The sequence below is a fragment of the Chlamydotis macqueenii genome, chromosome 18 (assembly GCF_036417535.1).
Source record: "Chlamydotis macqueenii isolate bChlMac1 chromosome 18, bChlMac1.mat, whole genome shotgun sequence".
Classification (NCBI taxonomy): domain Eukaryota; kingdom Metazoa; phylum Chordata; class Aves; order Otidiformes; family Otididae; genus Chlamydotis; species Chlamydotis macqueenii.
In genome coordinates, this window is record NC_141573.1 from 9,253,611 (window position 1) to 9,272,919 (window position 19,309).

Consider the following 19,309-nt stretch of genomic DNA (forward strand, 5'->3'; position numbering starts at 1 on the left):
AGAGCCAAGAAAGAGGTCAGGTTGCCAAGTAGGGCAGCGATGGACCAGGGGCAGCATTCCCCAGAGGAATCAGGAGACCTTACTGCAAAAATCACCCTCTGGCTTGCTACACGGACATTGCTGTCAGAGCTAAACCATGCTTCTCTGCCCTCCGTCTCAACCAGTGACCCTCTGCAAGGAGACGTCATGCTGCTGCCCTGATTCTGGATGCAGCATCGATGGGTCATGCCTCTAATGCTAGGAAACCTTTGGGAAAAGGTCCTGGAGATGTTTCCTGTTCCCTCTGTTTCTCTGTTTATGACTGCGTGCTCCGAGGAATTTGGGTTCCCGCTGGTCCCACCACAGCGCCTGAATGCTGGCTGCTGATAGCTCACACTCAGAACAGGGACCACAAAGCATCTCAGCCCTGCAGATGCCAAGGCTCATTCCAGACAAAATAAAATTTAACTAACTGTAAAATATTCCATGTGCTCCAAGCAAAATTGATTTTTTCAAAATTAATGAAGTTTCCTAGGGCTATAGCAGTCCATTTGCTGGGTCAGCCTGGGGTTTTGTTCTCCAAAACTGTAACTCAGCAGGGATTTCAACGAACCCTTCAGCGAGGAGCTGAGCAGTGTGTGGCAAAGTGATCCCTGCAGGGAGAGTCCACCCCAGAGGTGTTAAGTGAGTTGGACAGGGCCGTGCGGTGAGTCGGTGTCAGAGTTGGGAACAGCATCACAAACTCTGGTGTCTGATGTCCCACCAGTGCTGGACCCTCTGGGCGAGTGAAAAAGGATGTAACAGCCACGTAGAGGAGGGATGAAAGCTGCTGAGGGTGGTGCACACCGGTAACTTGCCAAAGATTTATCATCTCCGAGAGCAGGTTAGACAGGGTAGAGCAGCGCCAGGGAGGTGAGGCCACCCCGTGTCCCCCCACCCTGGCACCATCGGAGAGAGGGGAGCGGTGGGGGTTTGGAGCCAAGCAATGTCTCAGCACGGGGGACGGCGTGCCGGGGGTCTGCCCTACCTCGGTCGCACTGGCAGGAGGGGTGGTGGCCATCCAGCTCTCGCAGCAGCGTGCGGACGCGGCGCAGGATGTCCGACTCCACCTCTGCAGAGACAAAAAGGAGGTGAGCAGCCAGGCCAGCATCCCCAGGAGACTGGCACCTGGGGACCACCCCGGGGGAAGAGGCACCGGTTTGGGTGTGCAGTGAGTGCAGGGATTACGTCTTCGTCACATCCCTCAGGATGGCCATCTCAGCAGGCTTCAAGCCTGGATGAGCCTCGATGGAAACAGGTCATAGCGCTCCCCGGGGCCACTGGAGCTGGGGGGCAAATGCCACCCCATGGACTGGTGGCCCGTGGATCCATACTGAAGAGCCAAGCGCTCCAGCGGGGACGTGGCAGTAGAGAAGCTCTGCAGAGCTCATGCATGAGCTCCACAAAGCCCCCCTTCTCCTCTTGTTCAATAAAAAAATCACACATTAAATATAGAAACTAACAAAATTAAACCACAACTCGGCACCATGACAGAGCAGAAACACCTCTGCGTTTTGGCACCGCACGAATTTTGCCTCAGCCTTACACCCATTGCAAGGAGCACTCTTGCAACAAGGTCTGCTGCCCACGCCAGCATCCCACCCCCTCCCGGGAAAGCCAGGCAGAGTCACCAGGCTGGACAGGTCACCTCCTGCCATCCACCCACGACCCCTCACACCCTCTCCCCAACATGCGACCACCCACCCGCGGGCCCCAAGCACCTTCTCCTTCCTAGGCAGGGACTCGAGATCAGTGCTTCTGCCTGATAACCACCATGCGTGCCTCGTACACGTCAAAACCAAACTGCATCCTGCTTTGGGCCAAAAATAAGACCCAGTTTGGGGTATGACTTGTACACGAGGCAAGGGCTCGTGATTACAAGTGAGCTTGCACGGCAGCTGGCCGGCCATGTGCGCTGAGATGTTGCAGATGTAAAATGAAAGTCAGCCCTGAAAGGAGGGCAGGAAAAGCTGCAAGGGTCTTTTGCTCCACCATGGTCCGACTTTGTGTCCCTCCTTACACTGGGCTAGTCTTTCCCTTGCCCTTTTGTGATGAAAAAGAGCATTATATGAAGTTGGGTGTTATTAGATGATGTTCTCCTTCTGTAGGAAGGCGTAGGCTGGAGCAGGCAGAACATAGCCTGATGCAGGGTAGGATCTCAGATGTTTGTGGTCACCATATCCCGGGGCTCTTTCCCGGGGCAGGTTCCTGCCTCTCCGTTCACCGTTGGGGCCCGGACCGTTGCCAGCAGTGGCTGAGCGGGTCTCACCTGCATGCCAAGGGTGCAAACAAGGAGCAACTTAGCAGGTCCTAAGGGAGCTCCAGACACATACTGCCCCATCTGAGCTGTCTCATCCACATAGGATTGCCTTTTGGTATTGGTGTCATTACCACCACATTTCCTGCTCAGTTTTGGTCCTGAATTTGCTCATTTCCTCCACACCTTCTTCTGCCACAGCTCTGTCTTCCCTAACATCAGGGAGATGCTGGATGGACAGTGGTGGGCACTCATCTTCACTACTTAAGAGCTGTCCTGAGGGACCACAGCCTCCAAACATCATTCCTTGGCTCTGGAAGGAGATAAACCCAACCGGGCTGGGTCTTGCTGGTGGAGCAGGTGGTGCTTCGGGCTTTACAAGGAGCAGTTCCCGGTGCAGGTGGGTTGGGAGCTGGCTGGTTGGGAGCTACGGGAAAGGAACCAGGAAAATACAGAGGGGATTTTACAAGGCACTCTCACCCTCTCCAAACCCAAGACCACAGTGCCATGGGTCCAGTGAGAGGGTGAGCAGGGCACAGGGGCAGCAGACACAAGCCCTGCATAAAAGACAACTAGGAAATGCAAAATTCGAAGTTATTGGTGATGGCCTGCTCCTGAGTACACTCCAAAACCAAAATAGTCCACCTATCTACTGACCCCAGGGAAGTGCATCCCCTTAAGGATGCTTGTACGAAGGATTCATTCAATTCAGGCTTCTTCTGCAGAGGAGTGCTTACTGCTGTGGCTTCAGCCAAAGCTGTGTTAGAAAGCAACCGTGCACTTGGGTTCACAATTATTCACAAGTGCCGGTGAAGTTGTGTGTGGACACAAGAAGTCCCGTCTCTGCCAGCACAGTTCATGCCATCGTACCCACACGGGGGAAACCACAGTGCAAAAATATCCTTTGAAACATTATTTTTCTCATTTTGGAATTGTCATTTGGGGAAATGTCAGAATTTTGCTTTGGAAATTTCTGGTTTCTCTCCTTTTTGTTTTCTCTCCCGTGATTTTGTAAAGCTCCTCAGGTTCCCAATTATGTTCATTGGTTTTGCACTAGGGAATTAGACAATAATGGACTATTTCAAATTTCCTATTATTTTCATTTGTGTATGTTTTTAATTAGCAGGTGAAGTTTTTCCTGACCACTGATACAAATACTGTCCTCTTTTTCTGAATCAAAGCAACTATGGTCATGATACGCTGAGGTTTCTTCATGGGGAGCAGAGCATCAAAGGGTTCATCCCAACACAAACAAGAGGCACTTTGATCTAAAAACAGCCTCGACCTCCCAACAACAAACAGTAGTGGCTTAGAAATAAAATAAAATGTTTCGGCATGGATATCCTGACCTCGGAGTGCCGGGAGACCAACAACACCTTGTGAAACAGCATGGAAATAAAACACAGATGGGGAAAAAAGCAGACACACAAAAAAAATACAATAAAACATAAAACTGCTTTAAAATCCGAATGGGAATGGTTGGAAACCTGGTGTTTTTGGAGTACCCCGCTACCGAAAATCTTTTGGCTGCCCCTCTGTTGCCTCATGCCTCGTTTCCCATCTATCCAGGAGGGCTGGCCAACGCCTTGAAAAGAAATGTCCGCCCAGCAGCAATGTATCCTCCTGAGATATCCACGTATTTTATCGGGGGCTAATCGAGGCAGAAGAAGGTGGGTTCATTCGATTGGGACACCCTGGGTTGCTCAGCGTCACCCACCTGCGCTCTCCATGGCCGGGCTGAGGCTGCGGCACGGGGCGGGCACAGCTGCCGCGGGGCGACTGCGACGATAGGGCGAGTGCACAGCTGCTCCTCACTCCTCACGGGCATGGCCTTGGGTCCTCTGTCTCGCCTGCGAAAATACAGGGCACGATCAGCTCACGCTGGCGATGGAGACGGGGCTCAGTCTGACCCATGGAGGGGACACAGAGCTACAGGGATACTGTGGGCAGGGGACCCCAGTGTGGATGGTGTCTGTCAGGGAGGCAGAGCCCTAAGTGTGAGCACAGCATGTCTCAGGGGTTGCATTTTGCTGGAGAAAACTTCAGCTTGCAGCTGAACACGTCTGAACATTTGGCCCCCAAAGCCTCCCGCAGCGAGGATGGAGCGTCAGCATCATAGAACAGGGCAGGATCGGGAACCTCATCCTCCCCAGGGCTTAAGAAGAAATGCAGGTTAATTTAAACTGAGTCCAAAATGCGAAGTCCAACCAGAAAAATAAAATAAAAAAAAATAAAGCCCACATTTCCATGATGTTTCTGTGCTGGTTGTGCTGATCCGCTGCCATCCTGAGCAGCATCCTAGAGAAACAAACCCCGAGGAAAGCTCAGGGGCCAGTTACGCTGCAGAGGGAAGCCAGCCTGAAGCCGGACGGCTTCCCTTGCCCTCAAGCATGGTTTTCTCCAAAGAGATAAAAAAAAATAATCCTAAGAGCTGAGGAGGAAGGAAGGGAGATTTGCCTGTGACACGACTACAAGTAGGCTGGGAAGCCAGCGTGGGGCAGCCATGGGGGAGGAGAGGAGATGCAGGCATCTCCTTTGCAAAACACCGCCACTGAGATGCTCAGCTGTGTGATCTACCTGCAACCAGGTCTCTCCCAGCCCACGGGTCTGGCACCTCGTGGTCCTGCCCCGCCAGCATGTTGTATTTACAGCCTGAGTGAGCTGCAACACCGCTTTCGGCATTTCTACACGGAGGCTTTCCCAGCCTGCAGGTTTTGCCCTCTCTTCTTGCCTTTAGGGATGGAAAAAAATCCAGCCCACAGCTCTGAGTTCTGTGATTTCCCTGGAACACCCACGCTTGTGGCTGGTAGCAGCAAGCCCACTTCCAGCGGTCCCCAAACCAGCGCTGGCAGCAGTCACAGCACAGTCCCGTCGGTCCCCCGCATCCCTCAGGCGCAGCCGGGCCATCAGCCCACGCTTGTGCTCACAGCTTTGCTCTATTTAGGATTTGCTTGATTTAATCTGTAGATTTAGGACCTGACTTGATGCAGGTAGATCCTAAATCCATAAATACCCATCACCAGAGCCAACAGCTCTGCGGATGCAAGGGGAGATGGATGCACACACTGGGAACCCCGGTGCCACGCACCACGCGAGCCCCCGGAGCATTCTGCTCTCAGCAGCTCTCAGAAGCTCATGAAAGGTTTCATGTGAAGTTTTCAAAACTCACGCCAGACCCAAGTGGCCTTTATCGCCGGCCCCAGGGCCGGATGACACGGCCTGGCACCGAGCCTCCGCAGTGGAGGAGGCTTTCATGCATGAAAGTGGAGAGGGGGAAAGGGGTCGTTCTGCAGGCCAGGGGCTTACTGTAGCCAAACCCATGGCCAAACAGCTGGCAGGCAGCTTGGTCCAGGGCCGGGAGTGGGGAGGAGATGCCAACCCTCTGCTGGCTCAGCTGGGTTCTGGATATGAACCTCGGAATCGCGTCTCTGTGGCACGTGGTTACTGCTGCGGCTTACCCCAAGGTGACAGCTCGGGTGCACCGGGGCTGCATGGCAGGGCAGAGGGCGTCTACCAAGGCCAGCAAACCATCTCCCCCTCCACGCCCCACTCTGATGGCCTGCAGGCAAGTCACGGTGCTGCCCACAGGTTGTTCCTTCCTTTCCCTGGCGCCCACGCTGCCAGCCCTGCCCAGGCATCGGAGATGCTTGGCAGCCCTGGTGCAGGGCGGTGGGCAAGGAAAGGATGCTCTGACAGCCCAGCCAGAGCCAAGCGCAGCACTGACAGCCTGCACCCAGCATCAGCCTGTGAACAAAGAGGCCTTTGCTTCTACAGGCAGAAATGGGATGAAATGAGTATGTCAGGATCTCGGCCAGAGGAGGAGAACATCAGTTAACCCTCCCAGTCTCAAAAATTACAGATTACCCTCTCGAATCACCGACTACAGAAGGAAAGTGAATGACACTCATAATCATAAGAGCACCAAATGCCATACAGCAGTGTTACACAGACGGTGAGTTAGTTGGCACAGCAATTCTCAACATGATTTTTTTACACTGAGGGTTGTAGAACCCTGGCCCAGGTTGCCCAGAGAGGTGGTGGATGCCCCATCCCTGGAAACATTCCAGGCCAGGTTGGACGGGGCTCTGAGCAACCTGATCTGGTTGGAGATGTCCCTGCTTCTTGCAGGGGGGTTGGGCTGGGTGGGCTTTGAAGGTCCCTTCCAACTCTAACCATTCTATGATTCTATGATATTTTCCTGCTGGGAAAAACACTGGGGTCTCCGATGCTGTGAGAGACCCACTGCGCCTGTGCCGAGCAGCGGAGCCAGGGCTGCACGCCGGGCTCCTTCACAGCGCCTGTCTCGGGGCTCGGAGAAGCTGCCTGCCAAAGCGAAACGCAGCCCGCTGCTAATTGTGTTGGTGGCTTTCCACATCCGCATCCTACCTGCCCGCACGTGGGAGGGGAGCTGGTGACCAAACGTGGAACCTGCTCAACAGCGCTGGGTTTCCAGATTTAGAAAAGGGCCCAGAGTGACGTGAGCTCCTCCTGTCTGAGAAACTTTGGTTCTCAGTTCATCTGTCTGCTTGAAAAGTGCTGGCTTTCCTCGCTGTTGGCAAAGAGGAGCTGGGATTGAATCCATAGTCCACCTGCCTGCTCCGAGTACTTGGGTCTCACAAAAAAAATTCAAGATAAAATGCCAAAAACTGATCCCCAGCATATTGAGGGTCCAGTCATGCCATCCGTGGGAGGACAGGAGATGTCGTATGAGAAGAGGCACAAAAGGACATACATGGAAACAGGCTGGTGAGGAAAACTCGGGTCAGTCTGGTTCCCTCCAGGCACCAGCTACTGGTCCTCACTTGGCCTGGCCATAACCAGCACGGGGACCTAAAGGAGCAGAAAATCACCCATTTCAACTGGGGGTATTTTCTGCCGCCTTTGCTCCCCCAGGGTGAGAGCATCAGGGCTACCAAAGAGGAGGAGGGATGCTGGGCTGAGGATGGGAAGGGCTGGAGAGCATCAGCCCCAGTTTGGAGCAGTTCAGACAGCAGGGCCACATCTGCCCTCCCTGGCCACGACAGCCAGGGATGCTGCCTGACCTTCCCTCCTGGGCTTCATTGGGATTTTACCGAGAACGCTTGGCTCTGCAATCACCCCAACACAAACCCAAACCCAGGAACACATTGAGGAAGGCTTTGAAGATGCAGGTGTCTGTGCTGTAACTGAGGACTAAACCCAGCCCCTGTGCAGAGGATTTATAGACAGGTCCTTGCCTGTGGAGATGGAGGCTGCTCCTCAGCCGAGATGCTTTTGAGTGACATGAATGAAGCCAGCCTTGATTTATGCCGGATGATCTGACCTTGGCATCTCTTTGGATGAGTGGAGAGTGGCAGGGAGCAAAGACCCAACCTCTGCACCCCCGGGAAGGAGACTGACCCCTGGGCAGAGGCTGACCAGCAGGGATGAAGCCCATCACCTGGGTAAGGCCATGTGGGCAGGAGGGAGTCCTAGAACATCACCAAGAAGCCATGTGTCACTGCAGGGACACAATAACAAGCTGAAACGCCAATGTCACACTTAGAGCTGCTGGTTTGGGTGAAAAAGCCTTTTAGCAGATGGTGTGTGGAGCTGCAGGCGCACACCAGAGGGACCTGGAGAGGGATGTCCCTGCCTTCTCTGCATGCAGGGACAAAACCCTTTCTGCTGAGTCCTTTGCCATGGCCACCCCCTCTGATCACAGACCATGGGGCCAAACATGCCAGTTACAGCCACCTCTGCACTTTGTGCCCATCGAATGCTGACCCACCACATGCTACGACCCGGCCGAGGGGGCCTCCATGCCCACGGCTCGCTCAGGCGCTGCGTGAGGACAGCAGGCACAGAGACACTGCTGAGCTGCACTGCAGCTCCCCCCTTCTCATCCAGGGGTCCAGGTGAGCCACATCCCTTCTCCCAGGTTTGCACTGGGACACTCTCAGCCAAGGGGACTTCACCGAGCCTCTAGGATCAGACCCTCACCATTGACTGTGCCGTGTCCCCACATCCCAGGGTATCAGAGCACTGGCGGGAAGAATGGGAGCACAAAGCATCAGAACTCCCTACAGGCAGCCCTCTCTGCCTGCCTCATCCCTCCCAAAATGACTGATCCTTGGTGCAAGTAGGGGAATATTGTCCTCAATTCTGGGGACGGGCTCTGCACCAGTCCCAGTGCCTGGTGGAGAGAGAGGGTCCCAGGCCTGGGAACCCCTGCCCAGCTCCCCCAAGGGCTGGGGATAGGGTCCCCCACCACAGCTTGGCCCCACACTGTCCCCGCTGTGAATGGGAGCAAAGAGACCACGCGAGGAAGGACCCCATCCCCAACCTGCCCGGCTCCAGGCTGCACTCACCTTCCCCTGCCTCCTTCCAGCTCCCAGCATCACCGCTCTCTTCAGGACACCGGACCGTCCCGTCCCAGCAGGCACATTGCAGGGAGGAGAAGGATCAGGCGCAGCCGAAGGACACCGGCTCCTCGGCCGAGGTGCAGTGGGCGGGAGCTACACAGCGAAGCAGCGATCCCCGCGGCATCCGCGCTGGAGCCCACACACAGCACTGCCGAGCACGGACGAGGCTCGCTTCTGCTCCGTCTGCATGTGGCTGCGCTCACCGATGGCCACAAGCTTCCTACCCAGAAACAGGAAGGGCTCACAGGCCCCAGCTGATGCACATGACCTCAGGGAGATGATAGACCAGTTGAGGGGAAATATGACGGCGCGGCCGGTAAAAGCAAGCCTTGCAAAAGTGCTGGCAAGAGACAGAAGCCGCTCAGTTCCCTGCTCCACACGCGTGAGAACTCTCTGCTTTCTGTCCCCCTCCTCCTGCCTTGGATCTCTTCCCTTCCCTGCAGCAGACACACGACACATTTCATCCCCTAACTTGTTATTTTGCTGTCTGCCAGCTCAGCAAGACCAGAGTCTTCGCTGCGTTCGTCCCACTTCTTTGCAGAGCTGCAAATCCCTGCTTCCTCTCTGAGATTCTTAAAATACCCATGGCATCAGCTGTATTTTATTTCATTCGCAGGAAAAAAAATTAAAAGGAAGAGCAAGAAGAGAAGTCACATTTGTCCCTTCAGTTTTCAGTAACTCCAAGGTTTTTTTTTGTGAAAAAAAAACCTTAGCAAACCAAAAGTCACTTCTCCCAGGAGTTTGGGGTAGTTTTGGGAACCATCTGGCTATATTCTTAAAAATTAAGAACTTCATGTTGAAAGCAGAGTTGACACTGATAACAGGCAAATAAGGCCATGAGTTAAAGGATTTTGCAGCCTTCTCCTCCTTTTCCAGACTGCCAGGGTGGTGGAGAGAGTGTGAGCAGGACCTGGCTGAGCATCAGGTGCTGGGCACCCCATAAACCCATCCCCAGTGTCCCTCCTCTGCAGGCCAGCAGTTCATGGGGACCCAGAGGTGGGGGACACTTTGTGACAGCTGCTGCTCTATTTTAGCCAAGCTAAGACAAGATGGAGTGCAGTCCCATACGGAGGTGAGGTGGGCTCCTTCCTTCACCCCTCCATCCTCCCAGTGCTCACCCCATTGAACCTCTGTCCTCCTAAGCAGGGGTTCCCCATTTGCGTCACGCTCTGGTCCAGGTCTGCACAAGGAAACGGTCACCTTCCTCCAGAGCCGTCCCCTCCCCAGTGACGCGTGGTGGGGAGAGCACACCCATGCCCTCTCCTTTCTCTGAGGGCCAGAGTAAGACATCGCACCATCACAGCCTCACCACCGAGAGAGCCCAGGGCCAACACACTGCCAGCAAACACCCAAGAGCCTCCACGAGTTGTAGGGAAATCCAGCCTGCCCAGCTAGGTCCCAGGAAGCCACTGAGCCATGTCCCACTCCACAGCATCCCAGATCACCCAGCCTGTTCCATCTGCTGACCATTACCACAAAGCCCAGCCAGGGAAACTTCCTAGCGAGCAAGTGGCACGGGAAAGGGATTGCCTCCCCAGCCTGGTGCATCCGCTGGAGGCATAGTCCAGCTCCGAGGAATGCATGTCCCTGTCCCAAGAAAAGAATATTTCCCTCTTAGCTCTGATCCATGGCAGGAGTTGAAGCTCAGTCCTTCTCTCAGCATGAGAGGATGCTGGGGTGGGACTGAAATCCCGTGGGAGAAGGATGGAGATGTGTCCATCCACACGGGCCATCCCGACCCCACCATACTTAGTGCAGAGTAGTGACTGGGGCTGTCCCCTGGAGACATTCAACGCGGGGAGGCACTGCCTCCCCAAAAGACCTGCTGCTCTGTCCAACAGATCATCAAAATCTGGCTGACATCACTACAACCTGGAACCCCTAGACCAGGTGAAACACGTGAGACACAGACCATGCGATGCAGAAACACCTGAAGCTGTGAAAGGAAACCTAAACCCAAGCCCTTCGGCGGTGGGACCTGAGCCAGCAGCAACCGGGTGGGTTCCCTTGGGAAACGGAGTCACATTGTCCTGCCCCCGTCCCCCAGCCCTGGATGACGTCCCCTCTCCCACCTCCCCGCTTCCCCCACGGCCAGCACTGACACAGCCGGGCAAGCACAGCCCGTAGCGTGCGCACGCTTGCTTTCTCCGAGTTATATTTAGTCCTGCTCCAAAGTCCGTCTCTCCGCGCCTTCTGCAGCCCTGTATTTGGTTACAAATTCACTACCCGGGTACATCTGAGGTTTCCTGTGGTTGTTTATCAGCTCGGCTACAGACGCTCGCAAAGAAAAACCCGCATATTGCACAGGGACGGGGCATGGGAAGCTGCTCCCCACGCTCCTCCTCTCCCCCCATCCCACCACCAGTTACCGCCCCGATTCCAACTCTTCCCATTCCCGCAGCGGACACCCCAGCTTGCTCCCGGTGTGTACAAAATACCATCGGCAGCGGTGAGCGAGTGGTTCGGCACCGGAGCGTCCTGAAGAGAGCTGTCGGGGAGGCACACGAGCACATGTCCTGGCGGTGTTTCGTCATGAGATGACAGATGTCCTGCGGAGCAGACCAGAATCCGCCACCCCCTCGTGCTGCCCTCCCCCTTCTGCCCACAGTTGCCTTCGGGCGTGAGGCCGGTTATGAAAGTAGCACGTCGGAGGCTTCGTCTAACGTTACAAAGCGCTCACTCCGGGGCGGCTGCCCACCCCGCGTTTCCTCTTTTCTCTGCTGAGAGCAGCCGGAGCACAAGTATCAAACATGAGCCAAAGGAGGATTTCTGTTTTCCCCAAGCCAACCTGAGTATTTGACATCGCATCCTCCGGGCTGCTCAGAACCGCAGCCCACAGCTCCTGAAACGAAGCGCAATTCCCGCTCCAGACCCAGCGTCGCCGCTCACACCAGGACAAAGTGATGCTGCAGGGAAATCTCTGCAGGGAGCCCACGGGGGGCAGCTCTGACATCCCCACTGCGCCCTCCTCTTAAACCGTCTGCCAGTGGAGCAGCCGCTATTTTTGGCCCTGATCCTGACCTCCAGCCCAGCTGCGCAGCTCAGGTAGGAAAGGCAGGAAAGTGCATTTTTCCAGGAAACAGCAGCTCCAGGCTCCCCCGAGGACCCAAACCGTGGCCAAGGATAAACGCCAAGGGCAGGGTGTGGCTCCGTCTCACCTTACCTCAACCGCCCCGGAGCAAGGCGCTGCTGTTAAAATGAAAACTAAGCCAAACTTTAGTTATTAAACTGAAAAAAACCCACATAAAGATCACCTGCCTCATTTCTGGCCCCATTCGGATGGGCTGCTGGGGCGGAGGAGACCTGCAGAAGAGGCAGGGGGACCAGCCTGGAGCCCCCCTCCTGGGCTGATTTTCAGTTTCAGCTCAAAACCTGGCAGGGTTTGTGGTTTCAGACAGCTCTGATATGAAACCAGATGCTCTGCCTCAGGCTCTCACTGCCAAGGAAACGCATTTCCAGCTCAGACGCTGCTTTCCAGCAATGCTTCGCTGGGCCGCTTGCCTGCTGACTGCGCCGGCAAGGCACGTCCCTGCCGGGAGACTCCATCCCATGGATGGAGAAGGCGAGAACAGCTCTTACAGCCATTTCAAGTCATGAAACACCTTGGCAGCTCACGCTGTAGCGGGCGATCATCTGGCCATCAGCGCTGAATGAGCCCTGAAGCCTTTTGCTAAGGCCAGTGTGGAAGTCGAGCAGCTTCCTGGACACTAACGACTCTTTGGAGACTTCCTCGCCAACGTCACGTTTCATTCTTTCTAAGGAAAGAAATGAGTTTTCCGGAAACATCAGCTTTTTAGATTTAGCATCTCTCTTTCCATTTCCAGAGTCGACTTTGGGAAAAAACAATTAGAGGGAAAAAATAAGTGCGTTTTGAAAACGGCTGCCAGGTTTGCTTGCACAAACAGCCCAGGCAAGTACTGTCCACCTGTGGTGGAAATAAAAATGGGCAGAGCTCAGGCTCCCAAATGTGTCCAGCCTGGGAGGTCACTGGGACTCAGGGAGGGCACAGGGCGATTGCCCAGGGGCTTGGAGGGGTCACCGGAGGAGGGTGACCAGTGTGACCCCAGTATGTTGGGCATGGCACAATCCTCCAGCATCAGCAGATGACCAGGCTACTGGTGTGCTCTTGGCATTGCCCTGGCCATGGGGAACAAACAACGTGACAACTGCTGATGGGGCTAAGGCAGAGCAGGAAGAGAAACAGATTAGCAAGGAAGGGGGCGAGCAGGTGACGTTGCACCGGCAGGACAAAGTCAATAACGAGATTTAATTACACGGCACAGGCAACAACAGAAGCCACTGCTTTCAGTAGCACCATGAAGGCCCCCCAGTACACCAGTCTGGACTGAAGAATCACGCCGTGGACTCGTGAGCAAAACCCATCCCAGCACAGCTCACTCACAGCAGCTCCCTTGGAGCACTCCTGCCCAAACCACGGTTTGATGGACCGTGCTGGCTTCAAGGCATGTCACACCTCAAAATAGAACAACGTGACTCAGCCAACATGGCATCTGCCTCCAGAACAGCCATTAACACCAGCAAAGTGCACAACAGCAAGAAAGTAACTGGGAAAGCAGCTCCCAAGAGCCCCCGTGGCTGGGTGGGAGATGTGGGCAGCGTTAGGAAGGCTGGACACAACCAAAATGAGAGTCCTCTTGGATCGGCTCTTTCCCAAACACTTGGAGCGGAGAAGCTCTTATTTCTCGTGAAAAGCAGAGCTTCCCTCTGCCGAATTTCCACTGAGGGATGCTGGGGAGGGGTGCTGCTGCTGCCCACATCCCAACAGCTGCAAACCCTTATGGTTCCATAAAGCAGAGATTATTTTGGTTTTGTAGCAAAAAAGAAAGCAATGTTTCCGTCATACAACAACATGAACATGTTGTCCCAAAAGGTCCAGGAAACTCCAGTAAAACCATTGCCAGCTGGCCTGTGCCATTTTGCCCAGTGCCAAGAAGTCTTCTCTTCTGTCAAATTTGGGTTCATCCAGCCAGGACTGTGGGCTATCCCCAACTGATGGATGGACAACAGGCAGCGAAGTCTCATAGGCTGGTCTCTTTAGGAAACAGGAATAAAAGAACCAAAATATACGGCAAGATATTTTGGGGTAGAAACACTGCCACAGACAATCTTACAGGAGCCCCAGCATCTCCTGGCTGGTGGGAGAGGCCGCAGGGCAGAGCCGTGCGGAGGCCAGCACCGGCTGCGAGCAGCAAGGCCCAGGTGTTGCCAGAACCACTTGAGGCTTTGTGGCCTCACGCTATTTCCTCAGGTCAAATTAATGCTGGAGAGAAAGCTGTGCAGTTTGGACAGATTCACATGACAGAGCAGAGGCTGGTTGTGTATTTCACCAGACTGACCCGTGTTTTCTTCCACTGCAGATGTAGGACGTACCTTTAGATGTTCAGCGGGCAGTAAAGGCTGCATAATATCCTGTGGATTTGGGCCATCCACAGAGGAACTCAGAAACTGTTTGAGAAAGCCTTGGGAGCCACAAACGTGGCCAAAGGACCAAACAAGTACACACCTAAAAGTTTGTGTGATACTCAGAGATGATAAGTCAGGCCTTGAAGCCCAGAGGAATTAGTTTCTGTGTTTTCCGACTTAGTCAAGAGGCAGAAAAAAAGCTGCTATGTTGCACAAACACTCAGAGAGCTCCCATGGGAGGGCAACAGCATCGCAGGGAGGTGCGGGGTCACCTCTAACACTCCTCTGCACCTCTGATGCTGCTGGAAGAAAATGCTCAGCAGGGCACAGGGGGAAGGAGGACTAAAACCTGCCTGTTGCACAGAGTTGGCTCATCTACAGTTTTTTTTTTTTTTGAAGCTTCAGCCCCACACGCTCCCCTTTTGTTTCCTTTCTGGACAGAGCTGCTGCGCTCTCCTCCTTATCGCCGCGACCATCGCTGTTTATTACCGTCTCAGGGCTGCGGCGCTCAGGGCCCCCATGGGACCGATGAGGCCGCGGGCCAAGGGGAGGAGAAGCCAGGCAACCACACGACTGCACAAACAGCCAGCGCCGGAGCGTGCACCACCCCAGCCACCCCCAGCCTGCAGCAAAAACCAGGGCACGGCCCTCGCCGGGGCTTGGGGCTGCATGCACGAGCATCACCTGCACTATGGGGTGAGGAGCTGGGAGCGGGGAGCCCTAGGAACGCCGGGGCAAGAGCAGAGGATGGCTGGGAGCAGGTGACTCCCTTCCTTGCAACTGGGAGTTGTTTCACGCAAAGCAAAATGAATAAGCATGAGGTAGTGCTGAAACAGCCCCAAATCGGTGATGCAACTCCCTCGCCCCAGCTGGGCTGAGCAGCGAGTGGCCGCTGGCCGTCCGCGGGGCGCACGCGGGGGACGCGCGTGCAGTGAGCGGCCAGGGGCCTTGAACAAGTGCCAGAGCAGTAACAACATCAAAACCACCCACGGCTTTTCCAGCAAAGTCCCCGCGCTCCTCCCTGGGACAGGCTCCAGGGCAAACCCTGGGTCTCCCACCAGGACCCTGCTCACCGGCGGGGTGCGGAGGGGAAGTAGGCAGAAACGTTCCCTTCCTGCAGAGCAGCAGCGTGCTCCTCTTCTCCTGCACCAGCGGCGCCCCTGCCCCTAATTCACCCCGAGAAAGGAAACAGCACTGACCCCACTAAAGTGCTTTTCCAGGGTATTTTGCTCACAGGGATGCAGCACTCGTGCACACACTGCTAACCTCTAAGACAAAAAGCACTCCCCAGTTAAAATGCAGCGCTGGGAACCAGCAGAGAAGCAGGTTCCCCTAAAAGGAGCAGAGAGAAGACAGGAGAGAAGGCGAGCACTGCATTTCCCCTTCCAGGACACTACCTGCTTCTTCAGGGCAGGCACTGGGGAGCCCAGCGCATCACGGGTGCGCCCGAGGTCCCATCCAGCGCTGGGGAGCCTCCCAGCGCAGTCCCGGAGGGGTCATGGTGGGGTCCACTTCGCCCAGCGAGGAGGTCGGTGGACGCCAGGACAGCGCCGGGGCGGCTGCCAGGCTCTTCAGCACACTTCAAAGTCTGCAAAGCGAAAAGGGAAAAGCCGGAGTTATTTCAAGACAACTTCCTCTTTCATAGAGAAGTCCCTCAAGGAGAAACCTGTCCCCGCGCAGCTCACGCTCACCTCGCCCTCTCCGGCTGTGAAGAGCGTGAAGGAGGGCTCAGCCGTGCCCTGCCTCTAATCCTCAAAAACCAGCTGTGCAGGTCAGGCTGCTGGGGGACGAGCCTGTCCCGGGGCAGACGCGATGAGCTCCGGTGCTGGCACAGCCTCCGCCACGCTGCGGACCACCCCGCGCGGGGGCAACTCCGGCGGTGCTGCCGCTTCCCAGGCGAGGTGGAGAGCGTGCCTGAGGCTGCACAGCCAGTGCCTGGAAATAAACAGTGTTGCTACGAGAGACAAGGAGGAGTCTGTCCAAGGAGACACTTTTCCAGCTCCCCGTTCCAAGCACAGCATTCCGTCCTTCTGCCAGTGCCTCCCGCCCGGAGCATCTCGCCCGCATCTGCTTTTGCTCAATGCCAGCGCTGCTCATGCAGCTGCCCGGAGCAGCCCCTGCCTGCTGCTGGCGTGAGGATGCTGGGATGCTGGGCAGGGGATGCCTGGCCCCTTCTGGAACGGGTCCACAAAGATATTTGCCATTGCATTGACAGAGATGCTGGCTGCGCGTTGGCCAGAGGAGGTCTGGCTGTGCTCACAGGGCGTCACATTGTCACCACTCGTGACTCAGTGGTGGGCTGAGCCCAGACAGGACCCCAGGTGAGGCTGCTGCGGTCTGTCTGTGCACTGACACGCTGTTAGGGCCAAGGCTTGTTTGCACGTTAGCGTAAGCCCAGGCTGGCGCACGAGAGGGACGCGTGGACCCGGCGGACCCAGCCCAGCTCAGGAGATGAACGCTCATCTCTGTGGGATGTGGGGTGAGCCCACCAGCTCTGGCACCCCAGCCAGCGATGGGCCACGTGCCCCACGCTTCACTGCGCAAAGGGCTCGGGAAAGCTCAGTCCCCTCCAGCCGGGGACTGCCACAACCAGTGCCGTCCCTGCTTATGGCCGGGGGTCTGCCAGATCAGGTCAGCACCCCCAGTGTTACCTAGAGCAATGCTTGAGGCACGGAGCCTTTCTGAGGTACGTGGGCTGGGGGAGAAAGCGCTTACAGAGGGAACGTGGGAACTGCAGCTGATACCGCATCACTTCCCATCTTCTTGTACATGAGAAAAAGGATTAGGTACAGTTACATACCTGGGCCCCAGATTTAAAAATAACCTACTTCCTTCCTGACGGGGAGAGAAAGGCGGGAGGAGGCAGTTTAACTGGCTGTCAGCATTACTTGCGTTCAATTCCCACCCATTGCACTGGTGCCAAGTCGCCGTGCTGAGCAGCGTCCCCTTCCCCGGCGAGCTCGCCGCCCCGTGCGGCTCAGCAGCCGTCCTGCGGGCAGGAAGGCTCCGGGGAAACAGCAGCAGCACACAACAGCAGATGATAACATCCTCGTTTCCCCTGTCTTGTTTTCATTCATATTCACTCCCATTCATGAAGCACGCACGCACGCACGTGTCCTGGCCCTGGTCCAGAACCGCTGCAGAGCACAGTGGCACTGGTGGCCCACAGCCCAGCTCTGCAGCCAGTGTGGTTTTGGCATATGCACGTGGGAAACTTTGCAAAGGCTTTGTCCCTGCTAGCATCAAAATTAGCTTCAGCACACCTGGGCTCAGGTTTTGGGCAGCGCTGTTCAATAGCTCATTGTCCCGTGCCTGTCCCTCAGTCCTGATGCCGCATTGCATCCATCCAGAGTCTGTCCGTCCGTACCCGGAGTGCAGGAGCTCCTGACACAGGCAGGAACCACCGCACAGATGCCATTTCCCATGCAAATGCCAGAGGAAAGCAAGTCGCGAAGCCAAGGCACTGACATGAGTGGGGTTTTAGCCCCGCGTGGTTGCAGAGGAGGGGAAAAGGGTGGCACCGGCTACATGACACCCCTTTGGTGATGGTGATGCTTCACAAGCCTCTTTCAAGGCCAGGATCTCCTACTCGCTGCTAGATATTTTCACTCCTCACCTCTCAGTGACTGCAGGTCCCAAACCTTCACCCTCCCCGCTATTTTTGCTAGAATTGGTCTGTCTCCCACTGCACAGCTACAGAAGGACAACGCCAGTGAGCTTCCTTGGACGGCTCCCATAGCACACACTCAGCACGACTCTCATTGCCATCAGCTTTGGGATCCCAACCCAAAATTCACATGACTAAAGGGCCCTTCTGGAGACCTTCCCCTCCTGCCTTTTCTGTACGCGCCGTCTCATAGCAGCAGTTGGATTTCAGCATCAGCCCTCCTCCGGGCAGAGAAGCATATCCTCTTGTGGCAACGCGTGTAATGGGGAGGAAGGGGTTGGTTCTCCCTGTTTTCTGTCACGAGCTGCCAGTTAGCAGCTGGTATCATTAAACACTGAAGCAGGTCTGGCTGCTACCCTGAGAACAAGGTGGGGAGCTGTCAGATCACCCCAGATAACATCACACCTCTGCCAGGCTGTGCTGACAACAGCAAGAGGAACCAGGTATGACCCCACTCAAACAAAGGCGTCAGTCAGAAGACAAAAAAAAAAAAAAAAAAAAAAGGAAAGAACCAAAATAAAGCAGAAATGCTCTTGTGTGGCAAGCAGCAATTTGTCCCTGCAAATGTCCCTGTCCCTTCTGTGATTTAGAGGATTGCCACACAGAGCCATGCCTGCACGCTTCTGTGCATCAGTGGGATACACAACAGTGATAAACTGGTCTGAGTCCCCCTCACGCGGAAGAAGTCTGCCTCACAAAATAAACAGAAAGAGCTCACCTGCAGCACTAATTCAGGAGGGGCTTTCCAGCCTGAGGAGGAACTCACTGCCCAGAAGGGGGCTTTCCTGCCCTCTCCCCTCTTGAGACACCGCAGCCGCCGGCCCCTGAACTCATGCCAGCAGCAGCAGCTCCCCGCCGGAGAGCACGTCGTACAACCCCCGGGGAGAGGGAAAGCCAAGCAAACAGCCAGTTTTGATGGTCTTTAAGTTGCCTTTTTGATTTCTCCAAACTAAGCTATCTTTAATACTTTTTTTTTTTTAATCTTCAAAAAATCCATAATAAGGTTGTAAGAAGCAAGCAGAAGACAATAATAATAATAATAAAAAAACATGGACTTTCCAAGTCTAAGCAGTGTCTCAATATGTCCTGCAAGGGTGGAAATTGTCATCTGGTTTGATAAAGACTCCACAGGTACAAGTACCAGGAGACATGACCACTCAACCTAATTATGAGTTTGAAAATCCAAGCATATTGATTGCACTAAGCATGAGCAAACCGCAGATAAGAAACCAGCAAGCGTTGTCTTTTTGTCCTATCTAGAGACCAGCTCCCACCGTCCTCAGGGGTGCAATTACGTGCCTGGTATCACACAACTGCCCGATGAAAAACCCGCTGTGAAAACCCGCTTGTGAGCAGGAAACTCTGAGACACCCCGTAGGAAATGGTCGAGAGCTGCTGGTGGGTGCTGCACCCATCCCGTGCCGATGAGCGTGTCTGTGCTCGCGCGGGGTGTCGGTGACGTGCCAGTGCCAAGGAAGAGATCAGCTGCTTGAAATGGTGAGAGATTGATTTTTATCCAAATCTTCAGTGCTGCATGCGTGCATGCCAAGGGTTATAGGT

At 55.1% G+C, this 19,309-nt stretch overlaps 1 protein-coding gene across 3 annotated transcripts in view; it reads right to left on the reverse strand.

Annotated features, from left to right (window-relative positions):
• Positions 1–15,889, reverse strand: part of PIK3R6 (phosphoinositide-3-kinase regulatory subunit 6) — a 30,807-nt gene extending 14,918 nt beyond the window's left edge. Inside the window, exons 1-4 of one of the 3 annotated variants that reach the window (XM_086762504.1) lie at positions 15,774–15,889; positions 15,480–15,670; positions 3,993–4,125; positions 1,007–1,090 (exon numbers count right to left, since the gene is read on the reverse strand). In XM_086762504.1, coding sequence (XP_086618630.1) covers positions 1,007–1,090; positions 3,993–4,005 — 97 coding nt within the window. In that variant the 5' untranslated portion in view covers positions 4,006–4,125; positions 15,480–15,670; positions 15,774–15,889. Of the gene's footprint in view, positions 1–1,006; positions 1,091–3,992; positions 4,126–8,604; positions 8,737–11,096; positions 11,153–15,479; positions 15,671–15,773 lie in introns of those variants that run through there. The other 2 variants (XM_086762506.1, XM_086762505.1) reach the window with 2 other exon arrangements.
• Positions 15,890–19,309: the final 3,420 nt, after the last annotated feature.